The sequence below is a fragment of the Lipotes vexillifer genome, unplaced genomic scaffold, assembly GCF_000442215.2.
Source record: "Lipotes vexillifer unplaced genomic scaffold, Lipotes_vexillifer_v1.1 scaffold680, whole genome shotgun sequence".
Taxonomy (NCBI): Eukaryota; Metazoa; Chordata; class Mammalia; order Artiodactyla; family Lipotidae; genus Lipotes; species Lipotes vexillifer.
Window position 1 is genome coordinate 1966304 of NW_006780838.1, and position 12956 is coordinate 1979259.

General features: G+C 56.9%; 1 protein-coding gene across 2 annotated transcripts in view; it reads left to right on the forward strand.

The window, feature by feature from the left end:
• The window catches only part of SLC43A2 (solute carrier family 43 member 2), a 36516-nt gene extending 25478 nt beyond the window's left edge, over window positions 1-11038 (forward strand). Inside the window, exons 6-14 of one of the 2 annotated variants that reach the window (XM_007454219.1) lie at window positions 1420-1553; window positions 1637-1839; window positions 2274-2420; window positions 4279-4290; window positions 4898-5036; window positions 6395-6524; window positions 8872-8945; window positions 10190-10313; window positions 10877-11038. In XM_007454219.1, coding sequence (XP_007454281.1) covers window positions 1420-1553; window positions 1637-1839; window positions 2274-2420; window positions 4279-4290; window positions 4898-5036; window positions 6395-6524; window positions 8872-8945; window positions 10190-10313; window positions 10877-11038 — 1125 coding nt within the window. The remainder of the gene's footprint in view (window positions 1-1419; window positions 1554-1636; window positions 1840-2273; window positions 2421-4278; window positions 4291-4897; window positions 5037-6394; window positions 6525-8871; window positions 8946-10189; window positions 10314-10876) is intronic. The other variant, XM_007454218.1, reaches the window with a different exon arrangement.
• Window positions 11039-12956: the final 1918 nt, after the last annotated feature.

Genomic DNA, 12956 nt, shown 5'->3' on the forward strand with positions numbered 1-12956 from the left:
AAAAAAAAAAAAAGAAAAAGAAAAAAAGAAACCTGCTGTGCGGGGGTTGGGGGAGGGGCGTGGGGGGTTGGGAAATCCAGGCATATCACTGCAAGGTGTGACTGAAGGCTGCCTTTGCGTTTCAGGCCTGGGGACAGAAAGGGGGTGAGTGTTTGTCCCCAGTCCTGAGTCTAACTCTAGTCCCCCCACCCCCAGGTCTGTTGTTGTTGGGCTGTATTTCTCCCCACTGCCAGAGCGCTGCCCTCAGCCAAGTTGGTTCAGCTGTTTCCCTCCCAGGCAGGATTCTGAGCCCGTGGAAGTCATACAGGGTCAGGATGGAGCAAACACCTCACTGTTCATCAGTCCCAGTTCCTGCTCCAAATCCTGTTGCTCCTGAAAGGGCTTCAGAAGGGACTTCTCCCTTCTGTGGCACCAGCACCAAATAAATCCCCTTTCCTGAGACGTCCAAGGAGGAGAGGCCGTAGGGCAAGAGGAGGAGGAGTCACAGGGGGCGTGGGCCAGGGGCTTCCCTGGGGGTCCAGTGGTGAAGACTCCGCGCTTCCACTGCAGGGGCCACGGGTTCGATCCCTGGTCGGGGAACTAAGATCCTGCATGCCACACAGCGCGGCCAAAAAACAAAACAAAAAGACATGGGCCGGCCACCTGGACTTCAAGGTGCTTGCAAGGGCTGGGGCCAGACGTCTGTGGATTTTAGGGATCCTCGAGTTCCTGGAGTGCAGAGGAGCCTACAGGTTCTCCCTCCTCCTCTTCTCCGTGTATAACTGCTGGTCCCCTCCCTGGGGAGCTGGGCTGCTGTCTGCCACTACTCTGGGGACTCTTGTGCTGGAAATCAATGGCAATTATGACATTAACAGGCTTGCAGGCTTCTCACCTGTCAGGCCCTGTCCTGAGCCCTCTACCTGCTTGACCCCCACCTTGACACCATGAGGGTACATGCCAGTGTCACACCCATTTCACAGAGGAGCAAAGTGAGACTTCCAACTGTTCATTCCTTGAGTATTTTTTTGGCACCTACCGTGTGTATGCTTCAGGGTACTAGAGAAACATCAGTGGACAAGGCTGGAGGTTCCTCTCAGGGAGCTGGCCTAGTAACAGATGAGGAAATGAATCAAGAAGTCAAAAATCTCAGCCAGGGCTGTTCACTGTGAGCCAGTGATGTGACAGTGATGGGTGGTCTGGGAGGGCCTCTCCAAGGAGATGACATTTGGTCCAAGCTGGAGGCATTTGGTCCAGGGCGAGCTAAGATTATTGGAATGCAGGTGCCTGACGACCAAACACCCAGGCTGATGGGGCCATCCGTCCCCTCGCAGCTGAGTGCAGGGAGAGCAGGACTGCTGGGTGCCCCTACCCGCTGCCCGCTCCGGCTTCCCTCTGCTAACTCTGCCCTGACTCCAGCCGCTACCCTGTTGTGCCTCTCAGGTCATCTACGACTTCGGCGCCTCCTTCGTTGTCATGCTCGTGGTCTGGGCCGGCTGCTCCGGGCTGGTTTTCCTCAACTGCTTCTTTAACTGGCCCCTGGAGCCCTTCCCGGGCCCAGAGGACATGGACTACACGTAAGTGGCCGTGTGGTCTGCTCCCACCCCTGCGCCGGCTAGGGGCCCTGGCGGCGCGACAGACGCTCTCCTGTGGCCTCTAGGGTGAAGATCAAGTTCAGCTGGCTGGGCTTCGACCACAAGATCACTGGAAAGCAGTTCTACAAGCAGGTTACCACGGTCGGGCGCCGCCTCAGCGTGGGCAGCTCCATGCGGAGCGCCAAGGAGCAGGCGGCGCTGCAGGAGGGCCACAAGCTGTGCCTGTCCACCGTTGACCTGGAGGTCAAGTGCCAGCCCGATGCCGCAGGTACCCGCGTGCGGCCCCCACCTCCCAAGCCCGCCTGAGCCGTCAGCAGGGGCTTCTGAACCCACACCCGCACCCCAGCAACAAGGAGGGGGAGGCCAGTCCAGATGTGGAAGCTGCAGCCCCCTCGGGGGGGACCAGCTCCCGCTGAGGGCTTTGTGGGTACCATCTCCCTTAATCCCCATTTCCTCCCCAAAGAGCCGGTGGCACCATCCAGCCTGCCTTACAGACGAAGGGTCGGCGAGGGTGAGGGACTCACCCAGCTTGTTTCGTACGGCTGGGTGACCTGACTCCTGCGTCCAGCCGTCCACCTCATCCAGCATGATTTGGTCGGCAAAGCAGCTCTCAGCCCCACGCGCCCAGCCCCTGGGTGGTGGGTGGGCCGTGGCCACGGCGGTACCTCCCGGTTCTCCCTGAGCAGCCTCTTCTCCCCGCAGCGGCCCCCTCGTTCATGCAGAGCGTGTTCAGCCCCATCCTGCTGCTCAGCCTGGTCACCATGTGCGTCACTCAGCTGCGCCTCATCTTTTACATGGGCGCCATGAACAACATCCTCCAGTTCCTGGTCAGCGGCGACCAGGACGTAGGTAGGTGGCCTCCAGGCCCCAGGGCACAGCCCACGAGCGGTGGTCGCTCCTGCCCGCCTGAGGTTAAGCCCACTGCCCGGCTGGCTGGAGGGTGTTGGGCTGGGCTGGACCAGCAGGGCCATGAGATGGCAGAATCCAAGGGCCTGATTGTGTGTCACAGCCATTTCATCACAGCCGGGCCCAACTGTCCTTTCATGTCCCCGTCAGAGTTTCCCGGTTTAGGGGGTAGGAGAGGACTAAAATAACTGCGTGTGTTTGGGGTGTGGGGATGTGTTTTTTGTTGCCTGAGGGGGACGGTTGACGTGTGTTTGTAAATGAAAACACTGCACAGAACGCGGTACTCCACCTGAGAGCTTGTCGAAAGACTGTCAGTCAAACCCAACGCCAAGAATTCTCTGGGAAACCGCAGGGGTGCCGCGTGGAGAGGCTGGGGGCCGAGATGGGGGCTGGGCTACTGCGGCTGGAGACTGGGGCTCCTGGGCCTGCACCGGATCTGTGCCCTGAACTGGGAAGCAGAGCCAGGTGGAGCCTTCCTCGTGGGTAATCCAGTCCAGGCTTGTTACTTCTGGTAAACAGAACTGATAACCCACCTGCCACTTTTCCAAGAGAACACACAAGCTGATTAGAGGTTTTGATTCTACAAAGAAAGTCATCACTTCCTCAGGGCCTGAGCTGAGTCAGCTTTAGTTATCCCTAAGCGGGACAAACACATCTGGTAAATCCTTTTTATTGGCTGTCTCATTGGTGCACAACTTTTGGGTTGGTTTCCCCCTCCCCGCACCCCGGGAAGATCTGCCAGGCACTGTAAGTTTTTAAAGAGGATGAGAAACCCGGCCTTAGCAAAAGGGGAAGGTGACAAAGAGGCACAGATAATGCAGGTTCTACTCCAAAAATGGGTGTTCGGACGTGAGGCAATGTGGAAAAAACCCTATCATGCGCCCTCGCAAAAATTTGTAGCAGACGCAAAGATAGGAAGAAAAATAACCTGTTTAGCTTTGTTTCGTCCAATGATATTCCCCTATGTTTCTACCCCAGGAACGCTTTTATTATGTAACATTCATTAAAATCTGTGTGCCACGCTTTGGGGAGAGATGACCTATCGTGTCTATTTGCCCTCTATTGTAAACCCTGAGGCCCAGACAGGTGGAGACTCTGACGGGTACAGAGAAGGGCCCTCACTGGCCCTTGGAAGGCAGATCATCTCTCTGCTGCTGAGTCATGGCCTTTTACTCTGAGAACTCTTTCGCTGCCCAAGAGGCATTTTTTCCATCTGTTTCCCGCATTCAAAAAGCCAATTTCAAGTAGAGGAAGTCGGGCCAGGAAATTCGGTCTCTGCAGCCGACACGGCATTGGTTTTCCCCATCCTGCTCCTGTGAGCAGTTGTGCCTGACATCACACACACACACGCACACACACACACACACACGTCTGGCTATCAGGGTCAGGGGGCCAGTAGGTGGACGGGAGACCAGCGCTGGCTAGTGAGATACTTGGGCTGGGTGTGGGGTGGATTCTTTGCCCTCGGAGGGAACAAGGGCAGCGAGGCCCAGGTTCTGCCAGGTCTTCTGCACCCACACCGCTTCCCCATCATGGTCCCCCGCAAACACCACAGGCCTGATTCACCAGCCCGCCTGTGACGAGGCACCAGCTGCACACGAGTGAGGCCCCAGCCGGCAGGAAAACGTCCGCAGACACCCGCGCTGGGCGCTCTTGAGAGTCGGAGCTTGGTGGGAAATGGCGTGTGAGCTGGGCCCAGAGCTAGCCTGCCTCCGTGCCCCATCCCCCTGTAACAGCCTGTGACATTTCTGCTGCTGACCTCACTCCTCTCTGCTTTTTCACTTTTGCTTTCTTGATGCAGTGATGGCTACCGGTAAGCCGGTGGGGGCGGGGATGGGGGATTGTCAGGGAACACATGACATCCTCTCCTAGCCGGTCTCTAACACCCCTCCTTGAACTCCAGACACCCCTCTCGGCCAGACCTGTGTTTGGGGGTGGGGCGGTCAACATTCAGCTTCTGTTTGTCTGAGAAATCCCATCATAATTTTAAGGCTCTTTGAAGATTGAAGCCCTTACGTCAGTGCCCTTGTGAGTGGTGCCTTCCTGGTATATTTCTAGAGGCAAAAAACTGACAGCCAGTCACACACAAAACCTCAGTCCCAGGCATTGGTAATTTTGTGGTTCCCAAAGTCAGAGAGACTTCCTGGAGCTTCTGGGGGAAGTCACTGTGACATACTGGATTTCATTAGCTGTTTCTTGGAAATAGGCGAGGACTTTGGAGAAAAGAAAAGGGTAGGCTGCCCCTCGCTCCGGCTTTGATTTCAGAGGTTAAGGTCTCCGGGCTCCCCTCATGACCCACAGTGACAAGGGGGCGGTTCTGGAGAAGATCCCAGAAGGGCTTGTGGGGTCACAGACTCTGCCCAGCGCCCACCCCAGGCCTCTGCCGGCGGCCCCGTGACCCAGCCCGTCTTTATCCTCAGTGGGCCTCTACACCTCCATCTTCGGTGTGCTCCAGCTGCTCTGCCTGCTGACAGCCCCCGTCATTGGCTACATCATGGACTGGAGGCTGAAGGAGTGTGAAGATGCCCCTGAGGAGCCCGAGGAGAAAGACGCCAACCAGTGCGTAGGCGGAGCTCGTGCCCCGGGCCCCGGCCCCCAGAGGGAGAAGCCCACCGGTCAGGTGTTAGGCAGCATCAGGGTGGGTGGGTTAGGTTTTAAAGTTAGCAGGAGAGGCGAGAGAGGGCTGTGCTCAAAGATGCTCTTGCCCGCGCTCAGCTCAGCACACATTTTGGTCTGTTGCTTCTGTAAGGCAAGTCTTCTGTATGCAAAAGTTGGGGAGGCACGGAGCTCAAAGAGAGGAGAGAAACCAGAGGAAGGTCTGTGCAGACAGCTATCATACATCCTGCTTTTAGGGCTGCACTCCGATCCTTAGCACAAGTAGTACACGGGCAGACATCCTCAAGAGTGGTCCTGTTTGCCCGCAAGGTCTGCTCCACTGGGTGTGAGTAGTAAACGGCTATAACCTACATGTCAATAGATCTGTTCATGACTGTGAGGATTAAGCAAGGGACCGGAGCCCTACTTTACAGAAGGGTTGGGCTCTGAGATCAGAGGATGAGTTAAATGCTGTCTTCTCTGACTCCACCTTAGTACAATAAGCTCCTCTACTGTATCAGGCCCTGTGCCAAGCCCTTAATGCACAACATCTCAGGTAAGCCTCCCAACACCTCGATGAGTTAGACCCATTTTGCAGATGAGAGTACTGAAGCTAGGCGTCCTGAGTGGCTTGCATGAGGTCACGTAGGGAGAAAGTGGTGGGTCTGGGCCTCCCTGCACATCTCTGAGCCCTTGGATGTCATACAGTTGTCCGTGGGGGTATCTCTGTGGGTGTTGAGCCTGGAATCAGTAATAGTGAATTCACAGGGAAATAATTACAGAGAATGCTCTGTTATGTAGGTCAGGTCCTACAGCCAGAAGGCTGTTGGTGCCCATTCCAGTTCCATCTGCCGCATACTCGTTTCTCCTTCACCCCTTCCTGCCGCCCAGGGAGAAATCCACTCACTCCCTTTGTTGGCTTATTATCTGGCTTAGTGTCAGCTCCCTGCAGGATTCAGGTGAAGTTGGAGCCAGTAGCGAAGGAGGCTCTGCCACATCCTGACCGGGGCGCACACTCCTCCTCCCGCCCCGTCATCGGGCCTCAGTCTTCGCTGAGGCGGCGCAGGGCGTTGACGCCCGCCTCCTCGTGCCTTCTCGCGTCCGACCTCTCCACTGAGGTTCACGCTCCGCACTCAGCCCAGGGGGTGCAGTGGGGAGTGTCCCTCGTGCTGGTTTAGCCCCCACAGTCCCTAGCACATGCTTGCGGGTGGTCTCTGAGTCTCGCACTGTCCACAAGCTGTGACCTCCGGGACCCGACTTCCTGGGGGGAGCCTATCCTCCAGGGAGCCCCCAGCTCCGGTGTGTGCTCTGCGTTTGCACAGAGGTGAGAAGAAGCAGCAGCGGGACCGGCAGATCCAGAAGATCACCAACGCCATGCGGGCCTTCGCCTTCACAAACCTGCTGCTCGTGGGCTTTGGGGTGACTTGCCTCATTCCCAACCTGCCTCTACAGGTGGGTATGGGGAGAGGGAGAAGCCAGGTGGGGTATGGGGTGATGAGACTGAAAGGTGCATGATGTCTCATGGGGGAGAGAACAGTGCTCTCTCAGCAGAGAGAACAGTGACTTTGCATTTGTTTAATTCAACCAACCAACCTGTCAACCGGCTCGCTGTGATTTACCAAAGGGCCCCCTACCTGCCAGGCTCTGTACCTGCCTGATGCTGGGAGCAAGCTGCGAATGAAACTGAGATTGCCTTTCACAGAAGACTCCTCTCTATGAAAGTATATCATTCTTCTTGGTCTTTAGGCATCTTGCATGCCGTGAATACCATCATCTTCCCATTTCTGGAACCATGTGGTGTAGTTGTGTGGCTGCTCGTTTTGCATGCGCTCAAACAGCTGAAGTCTGATGTCCAAAGAATTCTGGCTAGTCTGTGGCGTTGGTGGGAACGTCTGCTCCTCCAGTACAGGGGAGCCGCAGGAAAAAGACCGACGATCCCTTGGCATCTGGGTTCAAAAGTTTAATTCCTTCTCACAAGATTTCCAGTGCCTCTGGAACCTGACTTTTGGCAGAGTTTGAGAAAGGTAGATTTTGTTACCTGCCTGGCTCCACCCTTAGGTCCACAGAAGTGTTCTAGTTCTAATCCCCAAATGTATGAACCTGGAAGGGACAGAAGTGATGGCATTGCTTCCAGATGGGTGTGACCCGAGTCCAGGTGGTATCTTGGACCAGGTCCAGGAGGAAAGCAAGAGTCCCTTTCTACAAGTGGCCGCACGCAGAAGTTCATTGAACATCCAGGTGTGCGCCACCCACAGGTGCTACCATGTGTTTGTGCCGACACCGCGTGCAGCCAGAGTAAACCACCAGAGGCTCTACCAGTTCCAGATGGGAGTATTGCTGCATCCCTGGTGCCCTCCCGGCCTCCTGGTGGTGGCCCTCTCCGCAAGACCGGCAGACCCTTGCCCTGACCGCCCTTGTCCGGTCGCGGGGCAATGCTCAGTGAGGACAGTCATCTGCTTTGTGTTTTATCCAGTTCTTATTGAAAGGCAAGTTGTGAAAAGGCAGCAAGGCATTTGGAGTGGAAAGCGGAGCCTGCCGAGGGATGGGTGCACGTTCAGGCACAGACCTCTCACAGCACCGCAGAGAGCAGCCCTCGCCGCCTCCACTGCCCACATTCCCGGAAACGGGTCTTGGCTGCTGAGCCCGATGGCAGGGCTGTGTGCAAAGAGCAAACAAAGGGTCCTGGGAGCAAAGGAGACAGCTCGTGGCTCTAAGGAATCGTTAACAAGTGCTTGCTAAGCTTGCCAAGCTTGCCAGCAGTGCCCTTTCCTCAGGAAAGCAGAGCTAGAGGGGAAAGGGACAGCCATCTACCAGTAGGGCCTGGGTGACCAGGCAGGGAGACCTGGGCACAGTCCTCAGGTCCGCAAAGGCAGGAGTTGTGATTAGTGACCTCCTGCTTATAAGGAGGAGCTTATAAGCTATATCCATACGTACACTTAAGAGCAGACTCTAGATGGGGGCGGGATTGGGGGAGCCCTGGGTTTTAGTGTTTGCCAATTTCTGCGGTACAAGTGCTCTCGTCGTGGCTGATATCAGTCAGTACGGTGTCACCAACTGTGGAGTTGGAAAGAGGCACAGTAACACACCATCATACGATACTTACAGTAGAGTAAAAAACTTTAAAAGCGGGAATTCCCTGGTGGTCCAGCGGTCAGGACTCCGCGCTTTCACTGCTGAGGGCGCAAGTTCAATCCCTGGTTGATCCTGCAAGCTGTGCGGCGCAGCCAAAAATAAAAAAATAAAAAATTTTTGAAAAAAAAAAAATCTTAAGAGCACGGCTAATGGTAAAACAGAATAAAATAATTAGGGTATGCTGGGTTTTGAGGATTCATTAACTTTGTTTTCAACGTACAGTTGACCCCTGAACAACACGAGTTTGAATTGCGCGGGTCCACCCATACTCAGATGGTTTTCAATGGTAAATGCTAAGTACCACGTGATCCATGGGTGGTTGAATCCGAGGATACAGAACTGTGGAAACAGAGGGCTGACTATAAGTTATATGTGGATTGTTGGCTGCGTGGAGGGTCGGCACCCCTAGCCCCCCGTGTTGTTTAAAGGTCAACTGTAATTTGTTGAATTGTACGTTTATTACAATTGAACTGTTAGTAGTGACTGTGTTTAACTTAAAATCGGCTCAGAATTCTTGGCAGTTCAGGAGTTGGCCCTGGAAAGCTGGCACAAGCTGACTCCAGGGCGCCAGTACTCCCACCGCTCAGGACCCCAGGAGCTCTGGGGCAAGGGGACAAGGTGAGGCCCTCCATGTCTCTTGCTCAACACTCTGCTCTCCCTCCCTCAGATCCTCTCCTTCATCTTGCACACGATCGTGCGCGGATTCATCCACTCTGCCGTCGGGGGTCTCTATGCCGCTGTGTAAGTCCTGGGAGCTGTGGGTGACCTGGTGGCCGAGGGTAAGGGAATGACCTGAGGGAGGTTCCTGGTGGGACTGAGGGCCTGAAGGGGGCCATCTTGCCCACTCGGGGTTCATCCTCTGGCCTTAGGTACCCAGGGCTTCTGTTGGGTGTGTCAGGGGAAGGCCATACCTGGCAGGAGCAGGTCAGCGGGCAGACAGTTGGGTGCCCACAAGCCTTGGCATTTAACACGAAGTCAGTTCCCCCAGCCCAAGGTGCCGCTCGTTGTTACCTTGGGGACTGCTGCGCAGCCGGGTTCTGAGGCTGCCTCTGGTTGCTCATGGGAAGGGCAGGGGGGTGGGTTCTAGCTGCCCACAGCTCAACGGTGACCTTCAAGTGGGCTTCAGCGGCGGCAGTGACGTGAGTAACTGAGCCCAGGATGTGCCTGACAGATCCCACCCAGGGCCTCAAAGGGCTGGTTCTGTCCACAGCCTTCTCAGGCCTTGGCTAAAATGAAACCTGCCTCCTTTTCCAAGAGGCCACACATGCCTAAGGAAGCATAGTTGTTCCTTCTCCTTGGGCCGGGCCTTGGCTCCAACACTGGAACTCAAACACCATCCACTGTCTCCCTCTGCCCAAAGACTAGCCTGTTCCTCCAGCCGTTCCTTGCTAGGAGTCCCTTCTCACCTCTGGGGCCACGATGCCTGATGTGGTGGCCCCAGAGTTCTGGCAAAATCTGGCTAAGATTTTGCCAGAACTCTCTCCCTCTCTCAACGGTATCCCATGGGGGTCATTCCAGGTCTGCCTCTTCCACCCCCACCTACCCCCCAGGCCTGGAGGAAGTTGTGGCTGCCCTGGCAGAGTCTGAGGGACTCGTCGAGGGCTGTGATGCTATGTTTCCGTGATTACACAACGCTCCTCTGGAAGAGGGTGCAGCCAGGCCATGCCCAGCCTCCAACCTGCTCCCTGGGCCTGGTTCACAAGCTGCAGACTCCTGCTGGCACCACATTTTCCACTCGGCTTGGCCAGACACCCATGGGCCCCGGGGCCTCATGTTCGTCCAAAGGACAAATTCGCTTTGCAGAACTGCTCAGCAGAAAGCAGTTCGAGGATGGACACCCCGCCATTCTCTGAGGCTATTCCCACCTCTTCTGTGCCACCGGAGGTGCAGCCTGGGGGCACCAGCACCTGGGGCCAGGCTGCGAACGGGCATGTGGGCCGCCGGAGCGTGGCCCCCGTGGTGACGGGCTCTCGCTGCCCCGGCAGGTACCCCTCCACGCAGTTCGGCAGCCTCACAGGCCTGCAGTCCCTGGTCAGTGCGCTCTTCGCTCTCCTGCAGCAGCCCCTGTTTCTGGCTATGATGGGTCCCCTCCAAGGAGACCCTCTGTGGGTAAGAAGGATCGGGGTGCAGAGGGTTACGGGCATCCGCCCCACCCTGCTGATTGGGAGCTGGGAGGCATCGCTCGGGGGCTTCTAGGCCCCCGGGACAGGCAGTCTGGAACTTTGGTTAGGATGAATTCAGGGACCCCTTGTGAACGGGCAGGAGGGACAGGAGGAGAAGACTGTCCTTCCTGGGCCTGGTTTTGGGGTAAATCGAGCCAAGTTGCTGTCCCTGCTCCTCCTGCCAAAGGCCCAGGTTCTTAACCAGGTGCTGTGAGCTTGTCCCAATCCCGGCCCCGCCCCTAGAGATTCAGATCAGCACAGTATGGTGGCCCGGCCTGTGGACAGCTGGGGAACTCTGTTGCTGGAATGTGGAACGATGGGCCCTCCGACCTCTTGAAACTCCTTGTTTGTTTTCCCTCTCCTCTCCTGTGACGACCTCCTCATTCCCAAACCTGAGAGCGAGGAAGGGGCTGGAACTGGGCTCTGCAAAGACCACAGCCCCTGCCTGCTGCCTCCCTCCCCGCCCCGGCCCTCGATGGCGACTCTCGACTCTCGTCCCTGCCTCCCCAGGTGAATGTGGGGCTGCTTGTCCTGAGCATGCTGGGCTTCTGCCTTCCCCTCTACCTCATCTGCTACCGGCGCCAGCTGGAGAGGCAGCTGCAGCAGAAGAGGGAGGACGACAAGCTTTTCCTCAAGCTCAACGGCTCGTCCAACCGGGAGGCTTTTGTGTAGTGCCCACCACCTCGGAACTGTGGCGTCCTGCCCTTGCTTCAGTGACTCAGCGGTGTCCTCCCCACCCCAGAGGACCTCCACGCACCCCTAGGATCCTGTCCTGCACCATGTTGGAGTCCTCGCTCCCTCCCAGGGCCCTGGTCCTGCCTCGGAGCTCTGCGGTGGAAGGATGGGAGAGGGCCTGGTCAGGCGCTTCTCCTGCTGGAAGCAGAGGCGCTCTGGACTTCGCTCAGCCACCCTCGAGGGGCCCTGGAGCCTCGGGGCTCCGTGGTGCCTGCAGGAGCAGACAGGAGGACCCTGGGCAGGCAGGCCCTCTCCCCGCAGTGTGTCGAGATTCCGCCTCTTGCCAAAGCAGAGGAGTCTGCCGTCTGCTGCCCACCACCTGCCCCTCGGCTGCATGTCCACCAACCACGCCTGCTGAGGACAAAGGCTTGCACTGTCTGTACCCGCCTCGCCTGGCCCCTCACCTCCTCCCCCGGCCAGTCTGAGCTGCCTGAGGAAGGAAGGACCCGCTTCCTGTTGTTGGTGCTAACTCCTTTGTGATTCCAGCCCCCTGTGGCCTGTCCTCCTGTTCGAGGCCTAAGGCCCCCTGGCTTAAAGCCTGGGGAAGGGATGGAGGGCTGGACGGTCACATGTGGCTCAGGAGCTGTGGTCAGGGCCGAGCAGCAGTCCCTTCCCTCCTCCCTGAGGGCCTGAGCCATGGGCGCGTCTCCACTGCCACCCTCTGTCCAGTCTGTGACCTGAAGGGAATTAAAGGGGCACCACACACAAAAACACGCATGCGCACGCGTGTACACACACACACACACACACACACACACACACACACACACACACACACCTGTTTTCGTGGGGGTTGAAGTGAAGATGTGGCTGACAGACGTGGAGGTCCAGGCCCGGGTGGGAAGGTGGATTTGTGAGAGACCTAGGGGTTGTGTGTGCGTGTGGGTTGTGCGCACGTGTCCTGTGCATGAGAGAGGTGTGTGCGATGGGGGTGGGATGTGGGCGCTGGGGGTCTGCCCTTATCCTCCCAGAGACACCCCGGAGCCAACCAGGCCCGCAGCAAGCCGAGCACCCAGGAGCCAGCCCCGCTCAGGGTTGGGAGCTTGTCCCGGGCTGCAGGGCCACAGCGCCCCCTGCTGGTAGACTTTCCAAGGGCCCTGGAGCTGTTTATGTGGGCGAGGCCCCGTTTCCTCTGCCAGGCGGGCCTGGCTTACCAACCCACCCACCTTGACTGCCCTCAGAAATGTGCCTGAGGCTTCCTGGGAGCTCTGAGAGGGGTGGGTTGATTTTTAAGTGAATTGTTTTGGTGGTTGGTTTTTTTTTTTTCTTTTAAGTTTTATCAGACTCCTTTTTATAAAGCAATAAATCCATTTTCCTCCTGGTAAGGGATGCCCCTTCTAGCATATCAGTTAATGACTACATGTGCCTGTTTTGAGCTTGAGAAGAAAAGGCAAGACAAGATTTTCTGCCCCAGTCGTACCCAGCGACTCACCGTCTTTCTGGGTGTGCTTGCTGTCTCGGGAGGGGCAGTGGGCCAGGAAAAGACCTTCCTCCCCCGCCCCACCCCCAAACAAATGGGGCTTGTGCAGACACCTTAGAAGTGTGGCCATCCCCTCCTCTGCTGCTTATCCCAGCCAGACAGGCTAATCCTGACCCCCTTTCATCCCTGCTCAGACTTCCTGTCACCAGTCAACCATGCTGAGGGTTCCTCCTAAGTTCAGGACACGGTGACCCCAGGAGAGCCGCAGGCTCAAAGAGAGCAGAGGCAGGATACGGCGGAGGAACGGGTGGCAACAGGAAGGGGCAGGGGCAGGCCCAGGCCCGAGCCCCTTGAATGCACCTAATCTCCCTAGGCTTCACCCACTCAGATATTCAAAAGCAAATATTTGTTTTAAACATTTTTGAAAAAGCCTGA